This window comes from Drosophila nasuta, chromosome 3, assembly GCF_023558535.2.
Source record: "Drosophila nasuta strain 15112-1781.00 chromosome 3, ASM2355853v1, whole genome shotgun sequence".
NCBI classification, from domain to species: Eukaryota; Metazoa; Arthropoda; class Insecta; order Diptera; family Drosophilidae; genus Drosophila; species Drosophila nasuta.
The window spans coordinates 5,976,998-5,997,437 of NC_083457.1; the positions used below are offsets into that span (position 1 = coordinate 5,976,998).

At 41.7% G+C, this 20,440-nt stretch overlaps 3 protein-coding genes across 3 annotated transcripts in view; 2 read left to right on the forward strand and 1 right to left on the reverse strand.

The window, feature by feature from the left end:
• The window catches only part of LOC132789045 (trichohyalin), a 34,112-nt gene extending 24,334 nt beyond the window's left edge, over positions 1–9,778 (forward strand). The window contains exons 3-9 of the mRNA XM_060796785.1: positions 1,996–4,054; positions 4,107–4,698; positions 7,978–8,166; positions 8,220–8,377; positions 8,440–8,844; positions 8,905–9,223; positions 9,292–9,778. Of these exons, the coding sequence (XP_060652768.1) occupies positions 1,996–4,054; positions 4,107–4,698; positions 7,978–8,166; positions 8,220–8,377; positions 8,440–8,844; positions 8,905–9,223; positions 9,292–9,477 (3,908 nt within the window). The 3' untranslated portion in view covers positions 9,478–9,778. The remainder of the gene's footprint in view (positions 1–1,995; positions 4,055–4,106; positions 4,699–7,977; positions 8,167–8,219; positions 8,378–8,439; positions 8,845–8,904; positions 9,224–9,291) is intronic.
• LOC132788844 (protein EFR3 homolog cmp44E) overlaps positions 1–20,440 on the reverse strand; it is a 67,086-nt gene that overhangs the window by 30,768 nt on the left and 15,878 nt on the right. The window lies entirely within an intron of this gene.
• On the forward strand, positions 18,999–20,374 carry LOC132791065 (uncharacterized). Its single transcript, XM_060799845.1, has 5 exons — positions 18,999–19,140; positions 19,212–19,422; positions 19,484–19,697; positions 19,759–19,924; positions 19,986–20,374. Exons 1-5 carry the CDS (start codon positions 19,062–19,064, stop codon positions 20,312–20,314), a joined length of 999 nt encoding a protein of 332 aa, XP_060655828.1. The 5' UTR covers positions 18,999–19,061; the 3' UTR covers positions 20,315–20,374.

Consider the following 20,440-nt stretch of genomic DNA (forward strand, 5'->3'; position numbering starts at 1 on the left):
TCAGCTCAACAGCTATAAAATCAGCTAATGATTCTATCAGTAAAGTAAAAACAAAGTGAATAATTACAGGTCGATCGCAAATGTGAGCTGTAAACATGGCAGCTAAGTAGTAAAATTTCTAAATGGTTTAGTAAAATCGCAGCTGAATCTCTTATTTAAAAAGGCTGTCAGATGTAGCGAAAACTATAATTATTATTTATAATTTTACTTACTTCTGAATAACTTTCAATCAATCTGTATCCGATTTGTAACATAATTGTTATAATTGGCTTAATTAAAAACCATCTTACAAATAAATGATTTTTCATGTATGAAATCGAAAATTTGATTACGTATAAATCTTTTGATATTTAATAAAAAAAAGAATAGAAGTGCGAGTAAAACACTTATTAAATTTTAAAAATTTACAACTTTCTTAGGAAATTTATCATACAAGTGTGATAAATGATGTGAGAAGTGTAATAAATAAAAATTTTATGTTCTTTACAACTCAAATTTCATGTTTTTTTTTCGATAGAACATAAAACACGGTTGTGAAAACTGTGTGTGTATAATTTAACATAACAATTCACAAATGATACTCCCATTTAAAGTTTCTAATAACATATCTTGAGAAGAAGAATCAGCACATCACAACATGTTGCTTTCACTAAGTGTTTCGATAGTTATTCGGGTCAATCAGGCAGCTTAAGCTTAAGCTTAGGCTTAGGCAACAACTTACATGCGGAGATAATGTCGCGGAATGGTATTTATGAATGTGTGTTGATTCTTAAGCTATTCTTAAGCTGCCCGTATGAATGGTGTTGCTTTAATGGATTGTGATAGCAATTTGACACACGCCACGCCCAGCTTGTCATTATTCATGCTATTCAAATAGCAAATATCGAATTAGTCAAAGACACCGATAGCTTTCATATAGTCTGTCTTTGAGGTGGGCGTGGCGACAGCTCCAACTGAACAGCTGAAGATGTGGCTGCCAGCGGCAGCAGTTGCTAGTGATTGCCTCTGTCTGTGTGTGTGTATGCTGCGACTCGTCAAGGTCAGTGCAATTTCCACGCATGTAAAACAAATGACTTAGGCAACAAACTTGCACGAGTGCCAGTCATTTGTATGCATGTTTGATTGTGTGTGTATGTGTGTGTGTCTGCAGCATGTTCTATCGCTTAACAAGTGCTGAGTGTCAAGATGCGTAATCTCGTGCGTACTGTGTTGTTGTGATTGCTCCCGTTCGGGGCGCGCTAGTTGACTTGATGAGCCGCCAAGAGCCGCAGCAACAACATCAGTCTTAGCAGCAGCTTCAGCAATAACAACAGCTACAACAACAACTACAGAAACGAGAAACGCGCAAAATAACAAAAAACAAAGAGTTGAAATAGCTATCACAGAACACGCACGTTTCTGCCGCTGTTGTGGTGTTCAGCTGGTCAGCAATCTTGTTTTGTTCATGATGATCGCTTTGGTGTGCTGCTTGAGATAGAGCGGCACGTTTTTTGTTTTCGGCGTATTAAATAATAATGATTATGAACAAGTGAGGAAGTGGATGAAGCATCTTTATGGTCATCGAATGGAAGTCGGTCTCTGCTCGCCGCTCTGCCGGTCCAACAGCCAGCAGCCAGCTATATTGCTTGCCAAGTAGCGCCTCGTTCTTCACATTGGCCCAAGAGGCACTTGAATGGCCATTAGCGCTTACAGCGCCCGATTACAGACTACTACACGTTCCATAGAACGCGAACGTGGGCTAATGCAAAATCCATTGTGAGCAACACAATGAAACAGACCAGCAGCATCTGGTCTGGGCTGATCCAGCTGCCTTATTTAGCGGCCAGCTGTTGCCAATTCACACTTTCAAGCGTCGGTTGAGTTTGTGGCAAAGATATTACATCATCGTTGGCTTTGGATTCTAGGGTCAAGCGAGAGATGGCTAATGTGCTAATTGTCGTTACATGAATGCGAACTAGTTCTCTAATCTTTCTCTCTTTCTCGCTCTCTTTACAGCTAAGCGTGCCAACGAGCCGTCGGAATACGATTACGAGACGACAAATCTACAGCCCATCGCTGGCACATCACAAGGATATCATCAGCTGCCGCCGGATATTGATCCTGAGGACATACGCAAAGAAGCGGCACTAGTCATTGCTCAGGCAGGCCAGCATCAGAGCAAGGCGGCCAACGGCGATAATATACCCACATTTCGGGTCAAACAGAAGCGTCAAAGTGTGCCAAGTGATTCGCAGCGCTTTCATTCACTGCCAACGCGACGCAAGAAGGGCAAACCTGTGGCCCGCAGTGTCAGCGACGCAGCGGCAGCCAAGAAACCCACCAAGCGACCCTCGATCTTTGGACTGTTCAGTCGCAAGAGCGACACGAATGTCAATCAATTGGAGCGAGATCCACGCTTCGAAGACGGCGGCGGTCGACGTTTAGTGCGCAGCAAAAGTGATGTTGGCAGTGGCCACAAGGAGGCCAAGATTAGAGTAAACGCCAAGCGGAGTGAACCCAATCCGAGTGCTGCTAGCAAGCCACAGTTGACGCCTATTATTGAGCAAGCGCAGCGCGAGGATTACTTTGAGCAGGACTACTTCCGAGAGCGCGAGCGACGCAAGTCAGACGCTGTTACTGTGCGCGAGAAGCATGAGAGCGAGCAGGGTCTGACTGACCTGCTCACTCGGAGCCGTTCCAAGGCGGAGCTTGACGGACCGCTGCTACAGCAATCGACTGGCTCCTCAACGGGTCCCTCAATATCCGTAGGCATACGGGATCGCATCGAAACGCTCAAGTCCAAGTCCAGCGAGAATATGCATAGCTCACAGCAGCCCGCGGAGCGTTTGCCCCTTACCAAAGGACGCACAGTCAATGGCCTGGTGAAACGTCTGTCCATGGAGCGATTCTCACCGCAGCCGGCCATCATTAATCAACCAGCCTTCTCCTACATCAGACCTAATGAGGGTATCACCTATGCTCAGCTCGATCATAGCGAAGAGCAACAGCGTGTCTCTGGCCGAGATTCACGCACTCCACAGCGGGACTTTGCGCCGGCAAGGCCGCCCAGAGCCACCGACAGACCGCTGCATAGTCTAGCTCAGGGCAGATATTCACCCATCCCGAATGGAGGAGGTGCAACAACTACACGACTTGGTAACTCCCATTCTCCTTCGCCCTGGCAGCAATTAAGTCCACGCAACCTGAGTGATGAGGATGAGGGACTGGGATTTGAGACCCGCAAAGTCTATTACGAGGACGAGTTTCCGCAACGCGAACGAGAGCGCGAGCGAGAAGTGGAGCGACATCGGGAATTGGAGATGGAGAGGGAAAGGGAGCGCGATAGAGAGCGGCGTTCAGAGCCGCCAATTGTGCCGGTCATAAGAAGCGTCAGTCCTTCGCCCTACCTCGATGAGCTGGGCTACAGGCGGGCCCAGCTGGAGAACCGCATACTGACGCGTCGATTCGGTGAGGCTACCACTTTAGAGCGACATCATCAGCATCAACGACAAGAGCCAGAACGGATGCGCGAGTACTACAGCCCAGAGCGGGAGCGAGAACAGGACAGGGAAAGGGAGCAGGCTACAGAGGAACGCTACCAGCGCCATGCTGTGCAGCAGACCTATTGTCCGGGTCGCTCACACCCCGAAATGACCAATGGAGGCGGCACCACGCTGCCAAAGATGGAGAAGAGCTCGCGTTACCGCCATACTAAGTACTATGACGATGGTCATGGTGGCGTTAAGGAGACATATGTCAGGGAGACACAGAAGGATGGACAAGTACGCGAGTCACGGCATCGGGAGCGTCTCGGCTCTACGCCGCGTGATTATAATCCCGTGGAGTATCAGGAGCAAGAGCCGAAGAGCCTGGACTCTCAGCTAACTGGCACGGATCAGTACAGATCGTCACCAGAGTTGCGCAGTCAGGAACGCGGGCGACTCTCCCAGCAGCAGGACTACTGGCAGAGCAGCTTGAAGCGCGACAAGCTGCAGCAGCGCAGTTTCGACAAAGGTGATTCGGGCATTGAGAATGATTTTCGCAAGGAGTCCTTTAACGGCGATCTAACCACAAGGTAAGTTTCTGAGATCTTCCTCTTATAGTACCCGCTAATTGAATACTTGCAGATGGCGCAAGCGCACTGCCCTGGATGACATGAAGGCCAGTGAATCCTTTTTGCGCAAGGAGCGTCGCGAGAGTGCCCAGCAACAACAGCAGCTGGAGCAGCAGCGTCGCCAACGTCGTGAGCACAGCTACGTCTACCGAGAGCGCTCCATTGACGACGGGTCCCACTTTGATCCGCACCTGGACAAGTATCCGGTGTCGACGAGCACGTTGCGGCGACGGGAGCAGCATGGCCAGCAGAAGCAGAACGAGGACTCGAGCACATTGAAACGCAACAAGAAGCTGGGTGGCTTCGAAAAGGTGAAACAGCTGTTTACGGGTTCGGCAACCGGCAGCCATGGCGGCAGCGGACGCAGCAGCGCCAGCAATGTGTCTAGCAGTAAAAAGGATACGCAGTCCTCACGCCTCACCAATGGCAATAGCAGCACCTTAAGGCGACGCGACAAGGATAAAGTAAAGGAGAAGGAACAGGAGCGGGAGAGGGAGAAGGAGAAGGATAAGACCAAGGAGCGCTACATGGTCCGGGAGGAGGAGATGCGTTCACGCTATCGCGAGCACCACGCACTGACCGAAGACACCTCACGCGAACCAAAGGTAAGCACACTTCCAGTCCCAGCTTAATGCCCAATTGATGGTAGTTCAGTGACCCCGACGCGTCCCCAGATCTACTCCAAGAGGTGGGTCAGCCCCCGTGCTTCAGCTTAGAGTCGCAGATTTTGGTTATGGGCCGCCCCTTATTAATTTCGTATTAATCAAGACTTGGGGCGATCTGTCTCTATCTCTCTCTCTCTATGTCTCTATGTCGCTTTGAGCATGGTCGAGCATCGTCATCGCCCACAACTCTTGTTTTACGTGCGAATTTTGCAATTGTTAAACTCCCAATCTAAATATAGAAAATATTCTAGCAGATACATATGTTAAATTCATAAATTTGAGATGTCTGATTCGATGTCCGTAATCCTGATTAATTTTAGGGTCTTTGATAAAGTTAATAATATTCACAGATAACTTAATTACTTATAGAGCCCCTCAAAACTTCAATTTTTTGTATGCCTTGGGTATTTCATAGCCACACATATTTGTAGAGTTCTTGTTTCTGTTGCTTTTTCCTCTGCTATTCAAGCAATTCTATTTGTGCGAATCTATTTCTAAGGCGCCTACTTCCTGCTCACTGCCACTCATAGTGGCCAAGTGGGCGTTCAGGCCGTGCCGAAAATGGTGCAGCAACAAGACGTCATGTCGTCATGTCGGTCTCGGCCACTTAGAGAAACGTCTCGGAGAGCGCGCTACGTCAAATCGAATCAGAGGAAATATTATATGTTCTTCAGTGTGCTCGAATAAAAGATTTTCTGTAGATAAGAAAGTTGGAAGTTTAAGTAACTATCTTGGAATAATTGCTTCTGCTAATCTTGGCCCTCTCAGAAGGAATACACTGCAATTAAAATAAGCATGGCGTATAGTTGTCGAGAAATAGTTTCGGTAGTCTGCATTGACAGTCATGTTCTTTAGAATATTTGAAATTATCTAAACATAAAGATACAAGTTCACGTTCTTTTGTCTATGACATTACTTTTTATACTTCAAAAAAGTTATATTTAGTATCGGAAATATTAGTCAATAACATTCTTAAGCTATTTGGAGAAACTCAATTACAAGAGATATATTACAAGTATAGCTTGGTAATAAAATGTTCTCTATTTAGTGAATTGCATCATCAGTTATTTCAGTATTAATTATTTTCATTCTTCTCTTATATCATTATGGTACATATTATGGAACCATCTTTCTGGCTATATTCGCATACCCCAGTGCCCAATGAACTTGTTTGCAGGGTATTAGAATCAAGACGTTGCCGTCATAAAGAATGCTTGAAATAGTGTTTAAACAATAAAGCGACGGCGTTGGCCAAATAGAGTTGCAAATTCAAGTTGGAAACGATTCGGATTCAGCGCGGCAGCGATTCAACGAGGCAGCGACGAGGCGTCGAGGTTGAACGTTTAAGCTAGAACAAAAGCAGCAGGGAGCAGCGAGCAAAGGGGGAAAGAGCAACAAGCAACAAACGAAACCCACGCAACTAGCTGTCAGTGAGACAGTTTGTCAGTTTGTCAGACTGTTAGACTGTCAGTTTGTCAGTCTGTCAATGTGACAGCTTGTCTATTTGTTTGCTGTCTCTCTGTTTGTCTGCTCGAAAATTAGGAAAGCTGACAGCAAAAGAGGACAAACCCAAAACAAACAACGCGTTGCATTGCGTTGCCCGTTCAACGGGGCGTATGTGAAATTGATTAAAACACTGTGCACTGCGATTTTTTGGGCTACTGTGCCGAGGTGGCACAAAGTACGTTGCGCAATGCAAAAGCAGCAGCAGCAGCAACTAATTTGCAATGCTTGAGCGGATTTGTAGGCTTACTCGCTGGGCTTGTTAACTTTGTTGGCTGAGACCTTGGCGGCAGCAAGAGGATGTGTGGCATCATCAGTCCGACAGCAGATTGTTCTAAGCGGATGTTGTTGCAACAACACACTCACACACACACACAGATCATGCCTCAGTCTGTGGGTATAGGAGAATTAGCTGCTTTATGTTTACCTCACTGATTTCGCTGTGATTCCTTCGCAATTTGAAACAGAATACTATCCTGCAGGAGCATTGTTCTCGACTGCAACTTGTGCGGGGGCGAGGCGTCAATTCGATTATGGCTTATTGAAAGGTGTGTCCCAAGTGCGTGCGTGTGTGTATGTGTGTTTGTGTTTGGACCGTTGTCAAAATGCTTTGCGTGCTGATCAAAGTTTGGAGCGGTCTTCTTGGTGTGGTAAACGATTTGGACAATATGCGGCCATTATTCATGCTCATGCCCGATGGCCATAAAAAAAAAATACAAGACGCCCGAAATCGCCCAATAAAATACAAATAAAAATAAAAATCGTAAAAAAAATTGAACGAAATCAAGAGAAAAAACATCAAATGAAGCAAAAAGAAATGTTTCAAAAAAGCATAAAGTGCTTGGCATTCATTTGCGAAGATTCTACATGGCCAAAAAAGCAAAAAGCCAAATGCGAGAAGCAAAATGCCAAAGCGAAAAACAGAGAGAACAAATTGTGTTGCGCCAATAATGTTGTTGGCTAATTTATGGCCGCTGCTTTGGCCATAAACTAAAACTTAAGGCGGCCCCAAAGCGGCGATATTTGAATATTTAATTATATTTGGTGGGTGCGTAATCGTCAAATTGTTTCCACTTTGGCATCGTTTTGTGGGGCCTGTTTGACATTCCATTTGCCAAGCTGCTGCTAGTGAGCGAAGGAGAACAAATACAAATACGAATACGAATACAAATCGAAATAGTTAAGATAAATACGTATACATTGAGGGCAGACTCACATTGGCATAGGCCAGCCTAATACGTACTCTAATATCAACCACAAGTGGGCCAAAGTCTCATTGGGCCCAAAAGCGAGCGAATTCTCGAACTCGCAGTCGCAGTCGTAGTCGCAATCGCATTCGCATTCGCAAATGGCAAAAACAAGTTTGTTTGCAACGTTAGCTCAAATTGTTATTGTTGTTAGGTTGTTGCGCCCCCACAGAGCCACAGTCAGAGACTGAGACTGAGGTTGAGACTGAGTCTGAGGCTGACGCTAGGTTGTGCCACACAGCCACTCATTAGACAGGCATGAGTTGTGGCAAGGCTCGTGCAAAGGCCACCTGCCCCACATTGCTGGCGTCAACAAGCAACCTGTTGCTGTTGCTGCTGCCGCTGCCGTTGCCGTTGCCGCTGCCACTTGTGCAATGTTGTGCTTTTTGGCTGAACCTTTGACCCCTTTTAGGCCAGCGACGTGAGCGAGACTAAACCAAATTCTCAATTTGCAATCACAACACAACAGACAATGGACATCTCAATGCGACGCCGGCTATCCACACCGAAAGCTAGTCCGCTGCTGCTCAAGCGCGGCGCCACAGACAAGGCATTGAAGAAGACCAAGGAAACTGCCACCTCGACGCCAGTCAAAGCCGAGAAGACCAGTTGGTTCAAGTCGCTGGATCGCCGTGCCAAGAGCAATCCCAAGGAGCAGGTAAAATATTATATAAATTTAAAATATCAATTGTTGATTTATTCTTTCTGCAGCTAAATGTGTCGGTCAATGGACACAGCGAGGCCACCTCGAGTCTGAAGCGCACCAAACGCAATGCTGTCGCTGCGCCAGCCAAGAACTTGCGCTTCTTTGGCGACACGGACTTGGACTCGAATCCGCCCACAATATCCAAGGCCACTAGCATGCCCAGGTGAGTGTTGCAAGCAACTCTCAATCGACAAGCAATTAAATACATTTTATTTTAATGCACAGACGTCGCCCGCTGCTGGCGCACTCGAAGCACTCTCAGAGTGCTTACAACTTGGACCGCAGTCCGCCGCCACCGTCGCGTGACTATCGCCACAGTCTGTCGGGTCAGGTGGCGACCACAGCGCGACAGCGTGCCAGCTCCATGCAGCACTTGGAACCAGGAAGCGATGAGGTCGACTTCCGCAAGAGGCGCCACTACTCGCGATCGCGTGAGCTGCAGGACATCTCCGAGAGCGGTTCGGAGCCGGAGCCAGCGGAGCGACACAAGCGCGGCAATGCGCAGCGTGCCATGTCGCTGGAGCGTTCGGCGGATATGCCGCAACGCTTTGAGAATCGGCCGCTGCTGGGACCCCCAAAGCCAGCGCGCAGTGCGGATCGTCGTGGTCTGGTTGAGGGTGGCTTTGGAAAGTGAGTGAAAGCAAAAACTGTTTCGTTGAGGATCCAGCTAATTCTTTGATGCATTTACAGGGAACGGGAACGCTATCCGGCTGAGAGCTCGGGCACCGAGGGCGAGTCTAGCCTGCATAGTCAGCGGAGCGTGGTCTATCTGCATGCCACCACAGTGGGCGACATTCCACAGCCATACAATCTGCGTCGTCGCTCCATGTCGCGGGACGATGTGCGCCGGGGCGGCGGAGGAGCGACGCCAGGATCTGCCATGGGAAAGCCGCCGTTGCAGCCAATGACGCGTACCGTGTCGCGTTCAGTGTCCATGTTGGCGCCCTGGAAGCCCAAGCACATCAGTGAGGGCTATGAGATCAACTACTCCCAAGAGCAGAACAAGCGCGTGAGTACAAAATCCTGAATCCTGAATCCAATATCACATTCATAAGCTTCTGTTTTGTTAACCCTTAGATCTCCACGCTGCCACGGAAACCGCCACCGCATAATGGAGCCACCAGTGCCAGCACCTTGAGCAGAATCAATCGCAAGAACGAGGTGCCAACGAGGCGACAAAATGGTTACCACATTGATGAGCGTCCTCCTCCTTCCCGCTCGCTGTTGTCCACATCGAATTTACGCAGCGCGAAGACAAAGTGAGGGACACGAGACAAAAGACAGATGGAGTGAGAGGGAAAGAGAGGGAAGAGGGGCTGGTGCTCTGCTGTTAATATTTAACTATTCCTAGTTGCTAATCGTAATCAATCCGAATCGAAACATATTTCTAATCAACGTAAATCCGCTGACACTTGAGCTGCAGTCTGACAATGGGCTGAGTGGGAATTCGGCCCAGCCAAAAGCGGTACTTAGTTTTATAGGGACTCTTAACCTTTGTTGCAATTCTCGTCATATTGTAAATGTGAAATGTACGTATTTTAATAAAATCACAACTCTTAACTTATCTACTTAGCTGTGTTGTCAACCTATTAGTTGGGTTTTGTTTCGTTTCGCCACTCAAACTCTAGCCGAGTTTCTGGACTCTCAAACTGTGGCTGAGTTACTTAATATTCAAACTGTAGCTGAGACACGAGTATGTGACTCATTTTGTTACTCTTATACTATGCCTTTCAAACTATTCAAGGCTTTGCTGAATAGTCATATTTTCAACTAAATTCGCTCTTATATGAGTGACAAAGAACAGACTCAAGTTAGATGACAAATAAAGAAACAAAGTTTAGAAAGAATATTCTCTAAAAAACAGTCATTGGACAATGCTGAAGTCGATGATCTAAATTTTTCGACCTATTTTTTTCTTAGTGTAGATACAATGCATCTCAGACTGTAGTTAAGCTGCATCACAGTACAATTCAAACTGGGTTTGAAATTTTTGACGCATTTGTCGTTGAGTTGCACATTCAACGATTCTAAAACTGTAGTGAATGCACAAACCGAGCATCTAAAACTGACCGATGCCCAATTTTGTTTTTTCCAACACTATTTGTTTTATTGGCAAGGCAGACAACCCAAATGGCAGCGGCAGTGCCAAAATGCAGATGCAACACAACAAAAAAACCAACAAATAAATGATTTCTTTACGCAACTAATAAATTATTTGCAGCTCTTGCGCCAGTCACCGAGTCTCGCCTTGGCCGCAGCTTCAGTTTTAGCCAATGCGTCGCAGGCGCGTCGCATCCCCGCCCTCTTCTTGGCCAAAAGAAACGCATTTCCGTTAGAAGCTTTCAACATGCTCCAACAAACGTTGCTCTCGACATCAACGCTGCATTTTCAAGGATAATTGCGAAAAATACAGATGCAGAGAAGTTTTGCTTTAAAACGCTTCGACTCCAGTTGAGGCAGCTGAGGAAGTAGCTGCGGCCGTGGTATTTCAAAGTTCAGCAATAAATTTATAACTCTGCTTCGGGCATTTGTTCTAGCACCCTTTCCGTATTCCTCCTCCGCAAGCACCCGCTTGCAACACACTTTGAATTCGTAGACAGGAGTTGAAGTTAGGCGAAAATATGCAAAAAAAAGAGCGAAAAACGAAAAAGAAAAACTTGCAGAAACAACAACAAGAAAACAATAATGAAAAAAGAGTTAGAATACTTTCTTTGAGCTAAGAAGATTTATATGTATTCCACGCCTGACACTTTCCCCCCACCCTTCATGTGCCCTTGCCGATAGCGGGGATAATAAGTAAATGGAATTTGTGTTAATTCGTTTGCAATTGAGCTTAATCAACACCTGCAACACGGAGGGGGGAGGCGACTGCCACGCCCCATTGGCACCTACCCAGCGTTGACATAATACATATCCTTACACGCACAATGTCCCTTTTTATTGCTCCGGGAAGACAATCAGTCATCTCGCAGGTGCAGCTATTAATTAATTTCAGCCGTGACATGGGTGCAGCACCTGCAGCCAGCTCGAGTGTGTAACTAGGCCAGAGGGGGGTAAAGCGAAGGAGGGGGTGGGGTCAGAGGTCAGTGAGTATGGTATACAATTATCCTAAGTAATGGAATCCACGGCATGACACACTATGGGTATAATATTGCATGGTGCAGCTCAATCAAGCGGATCAAGTGAACAGCATGCAAGAAAAGTGATTAACAGATCGCAGCCATCGATTCGATGCATTCAAATGCACTCAAACTAATCGAATTGAATGTGAATGTGCCGAATGCCGAATGCCGAATACAGAATGCAGAATGCAAATGCGATGCAGTTGAGTTGAATCATGCATTCACTGGCTGAGGGCACATATTGCATATATATATTTTATTTATGCAACGCTAACGTCAAAGGGAATGTCACTCAATCGATTAAAACTAGATAAAAGCCAAGATTGCTTGACTATACGCTACCCTATATCAGATGCATTATTACATAAGTATCATTGTTATTTGTTGTACACAATGCTTAAAGCACGCAGTCTCAAAATATCTGCAATCTTTGGCATGTCTGGATTGCATGCAAAGGAAGGGGGAGACGGACAATTAACATTTCTCTTCCATTTGCTTGTCAATGAAATGTATTGAATGTCCTTCCCCCTCCTTTCCCCATTCTATAGTCAAGCCAGAAATAGAATGTGTGCGTATGAGTCTCTCTTTAGATAGATTTCGAGCTGTGAGTTTGCTATGCTTGCCACGTAATTGAAACTCTTGATTTTTCCAATTAATTAAATGGCTTTGTCATGCGCTCAAACTGAAGCAAGAGACGAAGCAAAGCTGGAAGCAGAGTGCGGCAACTGCAGCGTAATGAGGCGGCTTGATTTGGCAATGAGTGGTGATTTTAATTAGCTGCATTCACTCGAATTTATATGAACACCTTTTACATAAACCAACACACAGAGTTACTGAGCTTGGCTTGAATGCAATTATTGAATGATTTTTATCGAAACATTTTAAATGAAATATAATGTAATAACTATAATGGCAATAAGAATAATAATAAATGCACTCGATTGGCTTTTTGTATGCTCTGAAAATGGCGCTTTGGGGCAAAAAGCAGACGCGTCCGTTAGCCCGTCAATAATCGATGTGCCCAAATATGCAAATTGCAATATTAACAACAAATATTAAAGTATTTGTCTTGCATTATGATTTATTGTCGGCTGTCGAAATGCATTACTAAATAACAACAACAGCAACAGCAGCACAAAACAAAAAATGCAACTGGCAATTTCCAATAATAAAATGCATTCTTATTTCGCCTGCAGAAACAGAAACTGAAACAGGAGCAGAAGCAGTTTGCTGTGGTGAAAGCGGTGGCTGTGGCAGCCAATTTACAACTCTTTATATTTCAATTTATGGCTTTAAATTTGTCCAGCATATAATGCTGACAATTACGGATTAAGTATGTCAATAACTGGCACATTGACAAATTGCCAAAGCGACGGACAAATTGGTCCAGGTATCATATGGCAATCCCATCCACTATCTCCCTCTTTTACAACATCCCTGGTAATTAAAAGCTGCAATGCATTTTAGCCAGGATTAATGTATCCGACACTCGGAAAACAAATGGCCCAAACAACGACAACAACAACAGCAAGAGGTTCTAAGCAAGTCTCTCATCGAGAATGACCGATTACGAATGTGGTCAAGTCAAGCAGGATGCGAATGGACTCAGTATATTTACATACAAAGATACTATCTATATACTATGTATATATTATTATAATAATTTCAATTTGGTTTGTGCACATTTCAATGCAAATATTTGGCTTGCATTTGCATAAATTGCTTTTCAACTCTTGCAGTCGATGTTGAAATGTGTAAATAATTAATTTTTGCAAATTTAGTTACAACGCCACACTCAAGGCAACGTGCAAAGTGATTGAACAAGTGGATATACGCATACAATTTAAATTGCAAGACTCTATTAAAGTTGAGTATTTATACTGGATAAAACTATACTTTGAATTTCAATGTGTTCAAATTTGTTTGTAACACACAATCAGCCAGTATTTATTTAATGTTCTGCAAATTCGTTGATGGAAAATATTTATTAAATTCTTTGCCAGAATATAAATTGTGTTTTAAAGTGAAGATGAGTTATTTATGCTCGCTAACCATAGTGTAGAAGGATATTATAACTTTGGCCTTCAGGAAATGCATCTAACAGATACATATAGCTATGTCCTTTGGTATATTTTTATTATTTATAAAATGTTACATATTATTACATATGAAATCTTATGCTAAGAGTTATCAATGAGAGTAACAAATATTTTGCGAGTGTTAACGACTAATTTTATAGTAAGTGGACAATCTAAATCTTGAGATTAATAATACTCATAATATAAATATCAATCAATACAAGTAACAAATATTTTACTACTACACAAATATTATGGAGATTCACTGTCAATTTGAGTGGCTAAAAATGGATTTATTGGTATTTTGCATACATAACGAAGAACATATTTCCGTGCACATATGTAAGGACTCTTGTCTGACATTTGTGAAGCCGAAAAGCATAAACACTCTATTCAACTGCTTTGGCCATTTATCAATTAACTAACGCGAGAATCACACAGCTAAAAGCCCCCCAAAAAAAGTGGAATAGAAGGAATGCGACGAAGTGAGGGAAGTGGGGAACCAATTAATTTTCGCTTTGGGGTAAGATGAGCGAACAAAACGCAAAGTTGATTAACGGCAGCGCCTCTCCCCGTCCCCGTCTCCGTCCCCCTCTTCGTTCCTCCTTTGTTACAGCATCGGCAGACATGCTCCTGCTCCTGCTTCATGGTGAGGCTGCATAGGCAAATCTCTCGCAGGCGAAGCCACTGAGAAGGCCTCCAATTTAATGGGTAAGCGATAAAAATGGCAAAATACAAAACATGCTTATGTAATGGAGCGCTGTGGCACATGCCAACAGGACTACTGTTATCCTTCTTGGCTCTTGGTTTCCTTCTCAGTGCTCAGTGTGCTTTTCATGCCAACATCTTGGGCTTGGCCGAGACGCGGCTGCTAATTAATCATCGACGTTTATCCGACTTGATGCAGAACTAAACAAATCGTTTCAAATTATTAAAATCATTTATAATGCGCCGAGCCACGCAAGCTAGACGTAGACGTAGAGGAGGAAGAGAGGGAGGAGGCGGATCGGGAGAGGACGCATGTGAGCGCTTTCTGATGAAGAATGAAGGATGTGCTGCGTGTGCCTGGCGCCGGCTAAAGCATCAGCGCAATCCCAATTCGCGTTCTCATCCGCATTCGCAGTCGCGTTTTAGTCTGGGTCAGAGTGCTAGTCCGAGTAGAAGACCAAGTGACGAGAGAGGGACTCTCTCTCTCTGTCTCTGTCTCTTTCTGACTGCTGACACTGCTGCTGGCAACATAAATCAGTCGCACATATTAACCTCGCAGCGACTATCTGGTCACAGTTTCAGCGGCACTTCACTCTGTGTGTTGTTGCTTGTGTGCCGGCGTGACCAATTAAAGACCGCCACCATTTTATTTATGTCTTGTTGTTGGATCCTCCTCCTCCCCCTTTTCCTACTCCTCCGTCGCCGCCCTTACTATATTTTTCTCACAATTCGCTACGCCTTCCACTTCCTGCTCTTCTGTACGCTGGCTCATTATTCGCACATTCGAGCAGAGGGCGGAGAAGAGGGCAGCGCGGGGCAGACGGCGAGTTCCACCCATATTTCTTGCAGTCAGCTTATCTCAGAGGCGCTGACAGGCAGCAATGAGGCACACACACACCAACACACACAGGGAGATATACAGGACAAGCAAGGACATCTTGGCTAAAATAAATTATGTGCTCGTCGCGTCCAGCAAAACGTAAACAAAATATGTGGGCAAACATCTCGAGCGGGTGTTTTGTCGGGTGTGTGAGTTCCACTGACCACCAGCATCAACAGCGGGAGAAGCAGCAGCAGGCAGCAGCTAATGCATTGACCGTGGTCAGGAACACAGCCAAAGCACTGAAGCAGCTGTGCAAATGGATTTGGTTAACCTTGGGGCATTGAAATCTGATTTGTGTGCTCGTTTTTGGGCGCAATTTTCGAAATCCATAAACGAAATAAATATATATTGGAGTAAATAATTGCCTGTATTCTACATTATTATTTTTTGATTTATGGCTAAAAAGTTTCCTGTTTTCTTTCAATTTTTAATTAACTAAATTTAAGTTAATATAATATAAAATTATATAATATAATATCGATATGGAGTTAGAAAATTTTTTATTTGTCGAATTAATAAATTACATAAATAAATATTTATATGAGACAAAAATGTATTTAATATAATTGCCTCTATGTCCATGGTTTATTATTATACATTCAGACTTTAATGTGGACATCATTTAATTTATTATTAATCTATCTTTTTGTAAAGAAAATAATTGTATTGAAAATTAATATGCAGCTTACCTGCAAAAGGAAAAGTTTTAGCACTCATATAAGTACAGTAAGAAAACATTGAAGGCATTTTCATATATTTAAAATAAACAGATTCATATGTCTTAAATGTGATTATATTTTTAATACTTTTCTCATTTAAGGATCACGAAGATTGAAAAACTCGCTTGCCTTTAAGTTCAAAAATCTGCACACCGGAAATATGGATTTAATCTAACAAAATAATGTTAAATGATTTGCTTGTTTCTATTGCTTCTAAATCCAATACACAACATCAAAGTTCGATATTATTGAGACACATGCCAAATAAATATGTTGCAGTCAATACGATAAGTACCTAACAGTTTAATTTTCACAAAATCCCGCCGAAATATTTAAATGAAATTGTCATATATTTTAGACTATTTAAATAAACACATGGGAATTTTAGAATAATGTTCTAAGTGACTTTAAAAAAAAAAACAAGTAAGAAAGTTACAGTAGAGTGTGCTCGAATGTGAGATACCCGCTACCCATTTTTAATAAAGGCAAAATATTGCGGTATTATTTTCAAAATATACCGAAAATACGAAAAATACTAAAATTATACCAAAGGGTATGTTTGGTATATCGATATAGTACACTATTAACAAGTAAGAAAGTTACAGTCGAATGTGCTCGACTGTGAGATACCAGCTACCCATTTTTAATAAAGGCGAAATATTGCGGTATTATTTTCAAAATATACCGAAAATACGAAAAATACTAAAAATATACCAAATGGTATGTTTGGTATATCGATATAGTACACTATTTAAAATATACCATAGACGGCACAATGAACCAGATTGTCAGTCAAAGCAACTCAGACTCCTAGTAAGTAGGTGTTTTTCCCATACCAAAGTATTTCTTTAATGACATCCACAATTTTTATCTGATCGCAACAAAATTTTCAGGAATCATAACTACTATAGTAATTATTGTATATACCAATTGTATATACCAAAACTCTAGCTTTAAAATTACGCTTGTTATTCGATTTTTTTGATTTGCAGGGTCGGAAGTGGGCGTGACAAAAATTTGAAACAAACTTGATCTGCGTGCAAACATAACAAATGCTGTCGAAAAAAATTATCTATCTCTTATAGTCTCTGAGATCCAGTGTTTCATACGGACAGACGGACAGACACACAGACGGACAGACGGACATGGCTAGATCGTCTCGGCTGTTGGCGCTGATCAAGAATATATATATACTTTATAGGGTCGGAGATGCCTCCTTCTACCTGTTACATACATTTCCTACCGGCACACAGTTATAATACCCTTCTACCCTATGAATAGCAGGTATAAATATGTAATGGCAAATGTAATAGATATTTAAACATAATTATCATACCTTTGAATACATTATATTTTGTAAATCTTGGTATTAAAACATTAAATAGCGGAATACAGAAAATGTATACGAGCTGACCATTTATATTAACTGGAATTGAACCTGCTGTTGCTTTCGACTTTAATCTATAGAAACTTATAGTTACTCACACAATATATAGAAGTATTATAGATTTTTATATTTTAATTAACTGTAAGTACTTAATGCACTATAGGAAATTTGACCACTTTCTCTGGCCAAAATTAATATCTTAAGCGGAGCGAGATAATTTAGATCAGTTTTTTTGCATTAGGTTAAGACAACCAATTTCTTTTGAAAATAAAAACGTGGGTGTGGTACAGCCCCCTTTTTCTGTGAAATTTAAATAATTTTGCGAATATGTTTAAAATACTATTTAAATATACAACAAGTGTTTCTATAATAATTATTTTATATATTTTTTAACTGTAGTGGGCGTGGCACGTCCTAATTTAATAAAAAAAAAATAAAAAGTTCATGCAGTTTGTTGTCCGATATTTTCCATGTGTTTTTTTTTTGGTAAAATTGCTTTCTACTTACTCATATCAATTACTACGTATAGCCATTTCATAAGAGATAACAAAAAAAATCAACTTTGCTTTATTTTTTCGACATTGATTTTGATATAACCTAAAATTCTGAATTTTTGCAATTGAGGTTTCAAAAATTAAAATTTCATGGATTGTGATTAAAACTTGAATATTCGAATTGCACTCATTTGAACAAGAATGAAATACTGTACAAAATAGCATATATTTCTTCGATGGACTCAGCTGAACTCACTTTATAAGGCTTTAAAAAAATGCATTTTTTAAGTTGAATACACTTTTTCTCTATTCAGGGAACAACACGATTTTTTTTACGCATTTGACAATCACAAACACATAATAGAACTCATTTCAAAAATTTTAACATTTTATTATTTTTTACTAGAGGTCTGAGTTGCTTTGTTCGACAATCTGGTATATTGTGCCGTCTATGGTATATTTTGATTGTGGTAGTATATCGATATACGGTTTACTGTTTGGTATATTTTTAGTATTTTTGCAGCATTTTCGGTATATTTTGGAAATATTACCGGAATATTTTGCTTTTATTCAAAATGAGTAGCGGGTATCTCACAGTCGAGCACACTCGACTGTAGCTTTCTTACTTGTTTTGTGTTCGCTTTAAGCTCAACAGTAATGCCTTACTTTTATAACTTTGTTATTATGGGCAAGTGGTCTGCATATGTCAAACGCCAGCAAAGCCATAAATTAATTCTATTTTTAATATGTTTTTGAATATATTTTACAATTATGTAGATTAAAATTTTTTTTAGGGTTTCGCTGAAATCAGTGTTTCAACACTTCGCGTTCGATATCAGCAACATGCACAAATTCTATATACAAACGATTACAGCTCAGAAATTTTTTTTAATTTGACACTTCCAGACATTAAAAGTACAATATATAGCATATGTATATACACAGGAGAAAATTCACGCTCTAAAAGCTAAAACACTAATCTTAAGTTTGTAACTATTTATATATTAATTTTTTAAAAAGTTTCTGAAACAAGGTTTAAAAATGCCGATTAATAATCTTGTTTTATAATCGTATTTCTGAAAGAATTTTATAATTATAATAAAAATATCTAAAAATAGGAATTTTCTTTTTCTTAAATTGTAATCTAAAAATTGGTGTTTGTTTGCCACTCTTTTGAGTTCAAATATAGTCTATCTAATAGTCTATCTAAAAACAAAAAAGTAATATTAAATGAAGAACAAGAATTTTGTGTTGATTAAACATTGTTCTTATTAATTTTAAAACTTTTTTTCTTAGTGTATATATATGTACTTACGAATATGAGTCTAGCGATAAGGTTGAGAATGTAAACATATGGTAGAGAAGAGCGCATTAAAGTCGAGTAGAAATCCAGATTCAGTTCCGTTCAATCCACAAACGCAGCACATACAGATTGAGAACATTCAACTGAAAAATTATGATTGTCATTCGCTTATTTCCATTTATATTCGCCCTCACGTTGGTGATGACAGTGCCAAGAACATTGGCATACAAAGGTGCGCTCATTTAAATCATCATCAACATCAATCAAAATATGTATATAGAAATATATTGCATTTCCGATTAGAGCTTGATACTTGCGGCGGTGACAGAGAATATCCACTGGGCGTGTGTCGCTACACTGATGATTGTTGCACAATTAAAAGGTATGTCATGCAGAAAAAGATCAACATCAAGGATGTGCCATCTTGTGGCTATGACAGTCCGTTTAAGGGTAAAATGATTTGCTGCCCCAAAACTGACACACAAAGAACGACTTCAGGTCCACCAATATTACGGTAAGTTAAAATGAATCAAAGAGTATAAGAATTATTATATAATTTGATCAATTTCATGCAGCTTCACTGGATCTCATCTGGTTACTATGCGATACTTAACAGAACATAGGGATGATTATTCGTACCGTTTTACGGGTGTTTTACTGTCGTCCTCGCTTGTTCTAGCGTCGAAGCAATGCGATGCAGCGGACGACGAGGGATTACCCAGCAGAGTAAAGTTGGGATCCCAAGATGCAGGAGTAAACGATAAATCAGATATTAAAATCTATGTTGACGTAAGCTGCTAAGTGCAACGAATATAGTATTGATATTTTTGATTTACACATTTCTGCACAGAGACCCACGAGTTACAAAAATGACTTGGTGCTCATCAAGTTGAGAACGAGACTTAACAGAACACAACTGTCGGAAAATGTCACCATAGCGAATCTCTGTCATCCATACGATCTGCTGGGGCACCCGCAATTCTTTGCTGCAGGCTACTCATACAATACGCAAAAAAGTACGAATTTCAACTAGTAAATCTATCTATGTATCATTTATATCATATTGACTCGCTACAGACGAAGGCTGCAAAAAATACACGATGGAATTGGAAAACCTTAATCTCAACGAATGCAAAAATGTGAAGATGACGCGTCAAATCGAAGATTTGGCAACGGATCAGTCACATCTCTGTCTTCGCCCGATACCAACATTCGAGATGAAGAATGAGTGCTCAAAGTGCTTGACCGCGACATCCAGTGTTCTTCATGTGCAGCGTAGGGATGGCAGTCAGTGTGTGGCGGGCATTGCCACGCCCACAAACGATGAGTGCATTGAGGACGAGAGTCCATTGTACTTCACCAATATCCTGACAAAGTCAGTCAGCGATTTCTTTAATGGCGAATAGAGTCATTTCATAAGACGAATGTGGATAATCGTTGTAAGGCGATTTATTAAAAGAAAGCTTAATAAACCCACATAAATAACATACGTATAAATATTGTTTTTAGCTTTAGTCACAATATCTGAATAG

Excerpts from the sequence above, each read along its gene's own strand:
- LOC132791065 (XM_060799845.1), top strand. The coding sequence starts at position 19,062 with ATGATTGTCATTCGCTTATTTCCATTTATATTCGCCCTCACGTTGGTG. Across the intron at positions 19,141-19,211 it reads AAGAACATTGGCATACAAAG|AGCTTGATACTTGCGGCGGT; the intron begins GTGCGCTCATTT and ends ATTTCCGATTAG. Across the intron at positions 19,925-19,985 it reads CTCATACAATACGCAAAAAA|ACGAAGGCTGCAAAAAATAC; the intron begins GTACGAATTTCA and ends GACTCGCTACAG.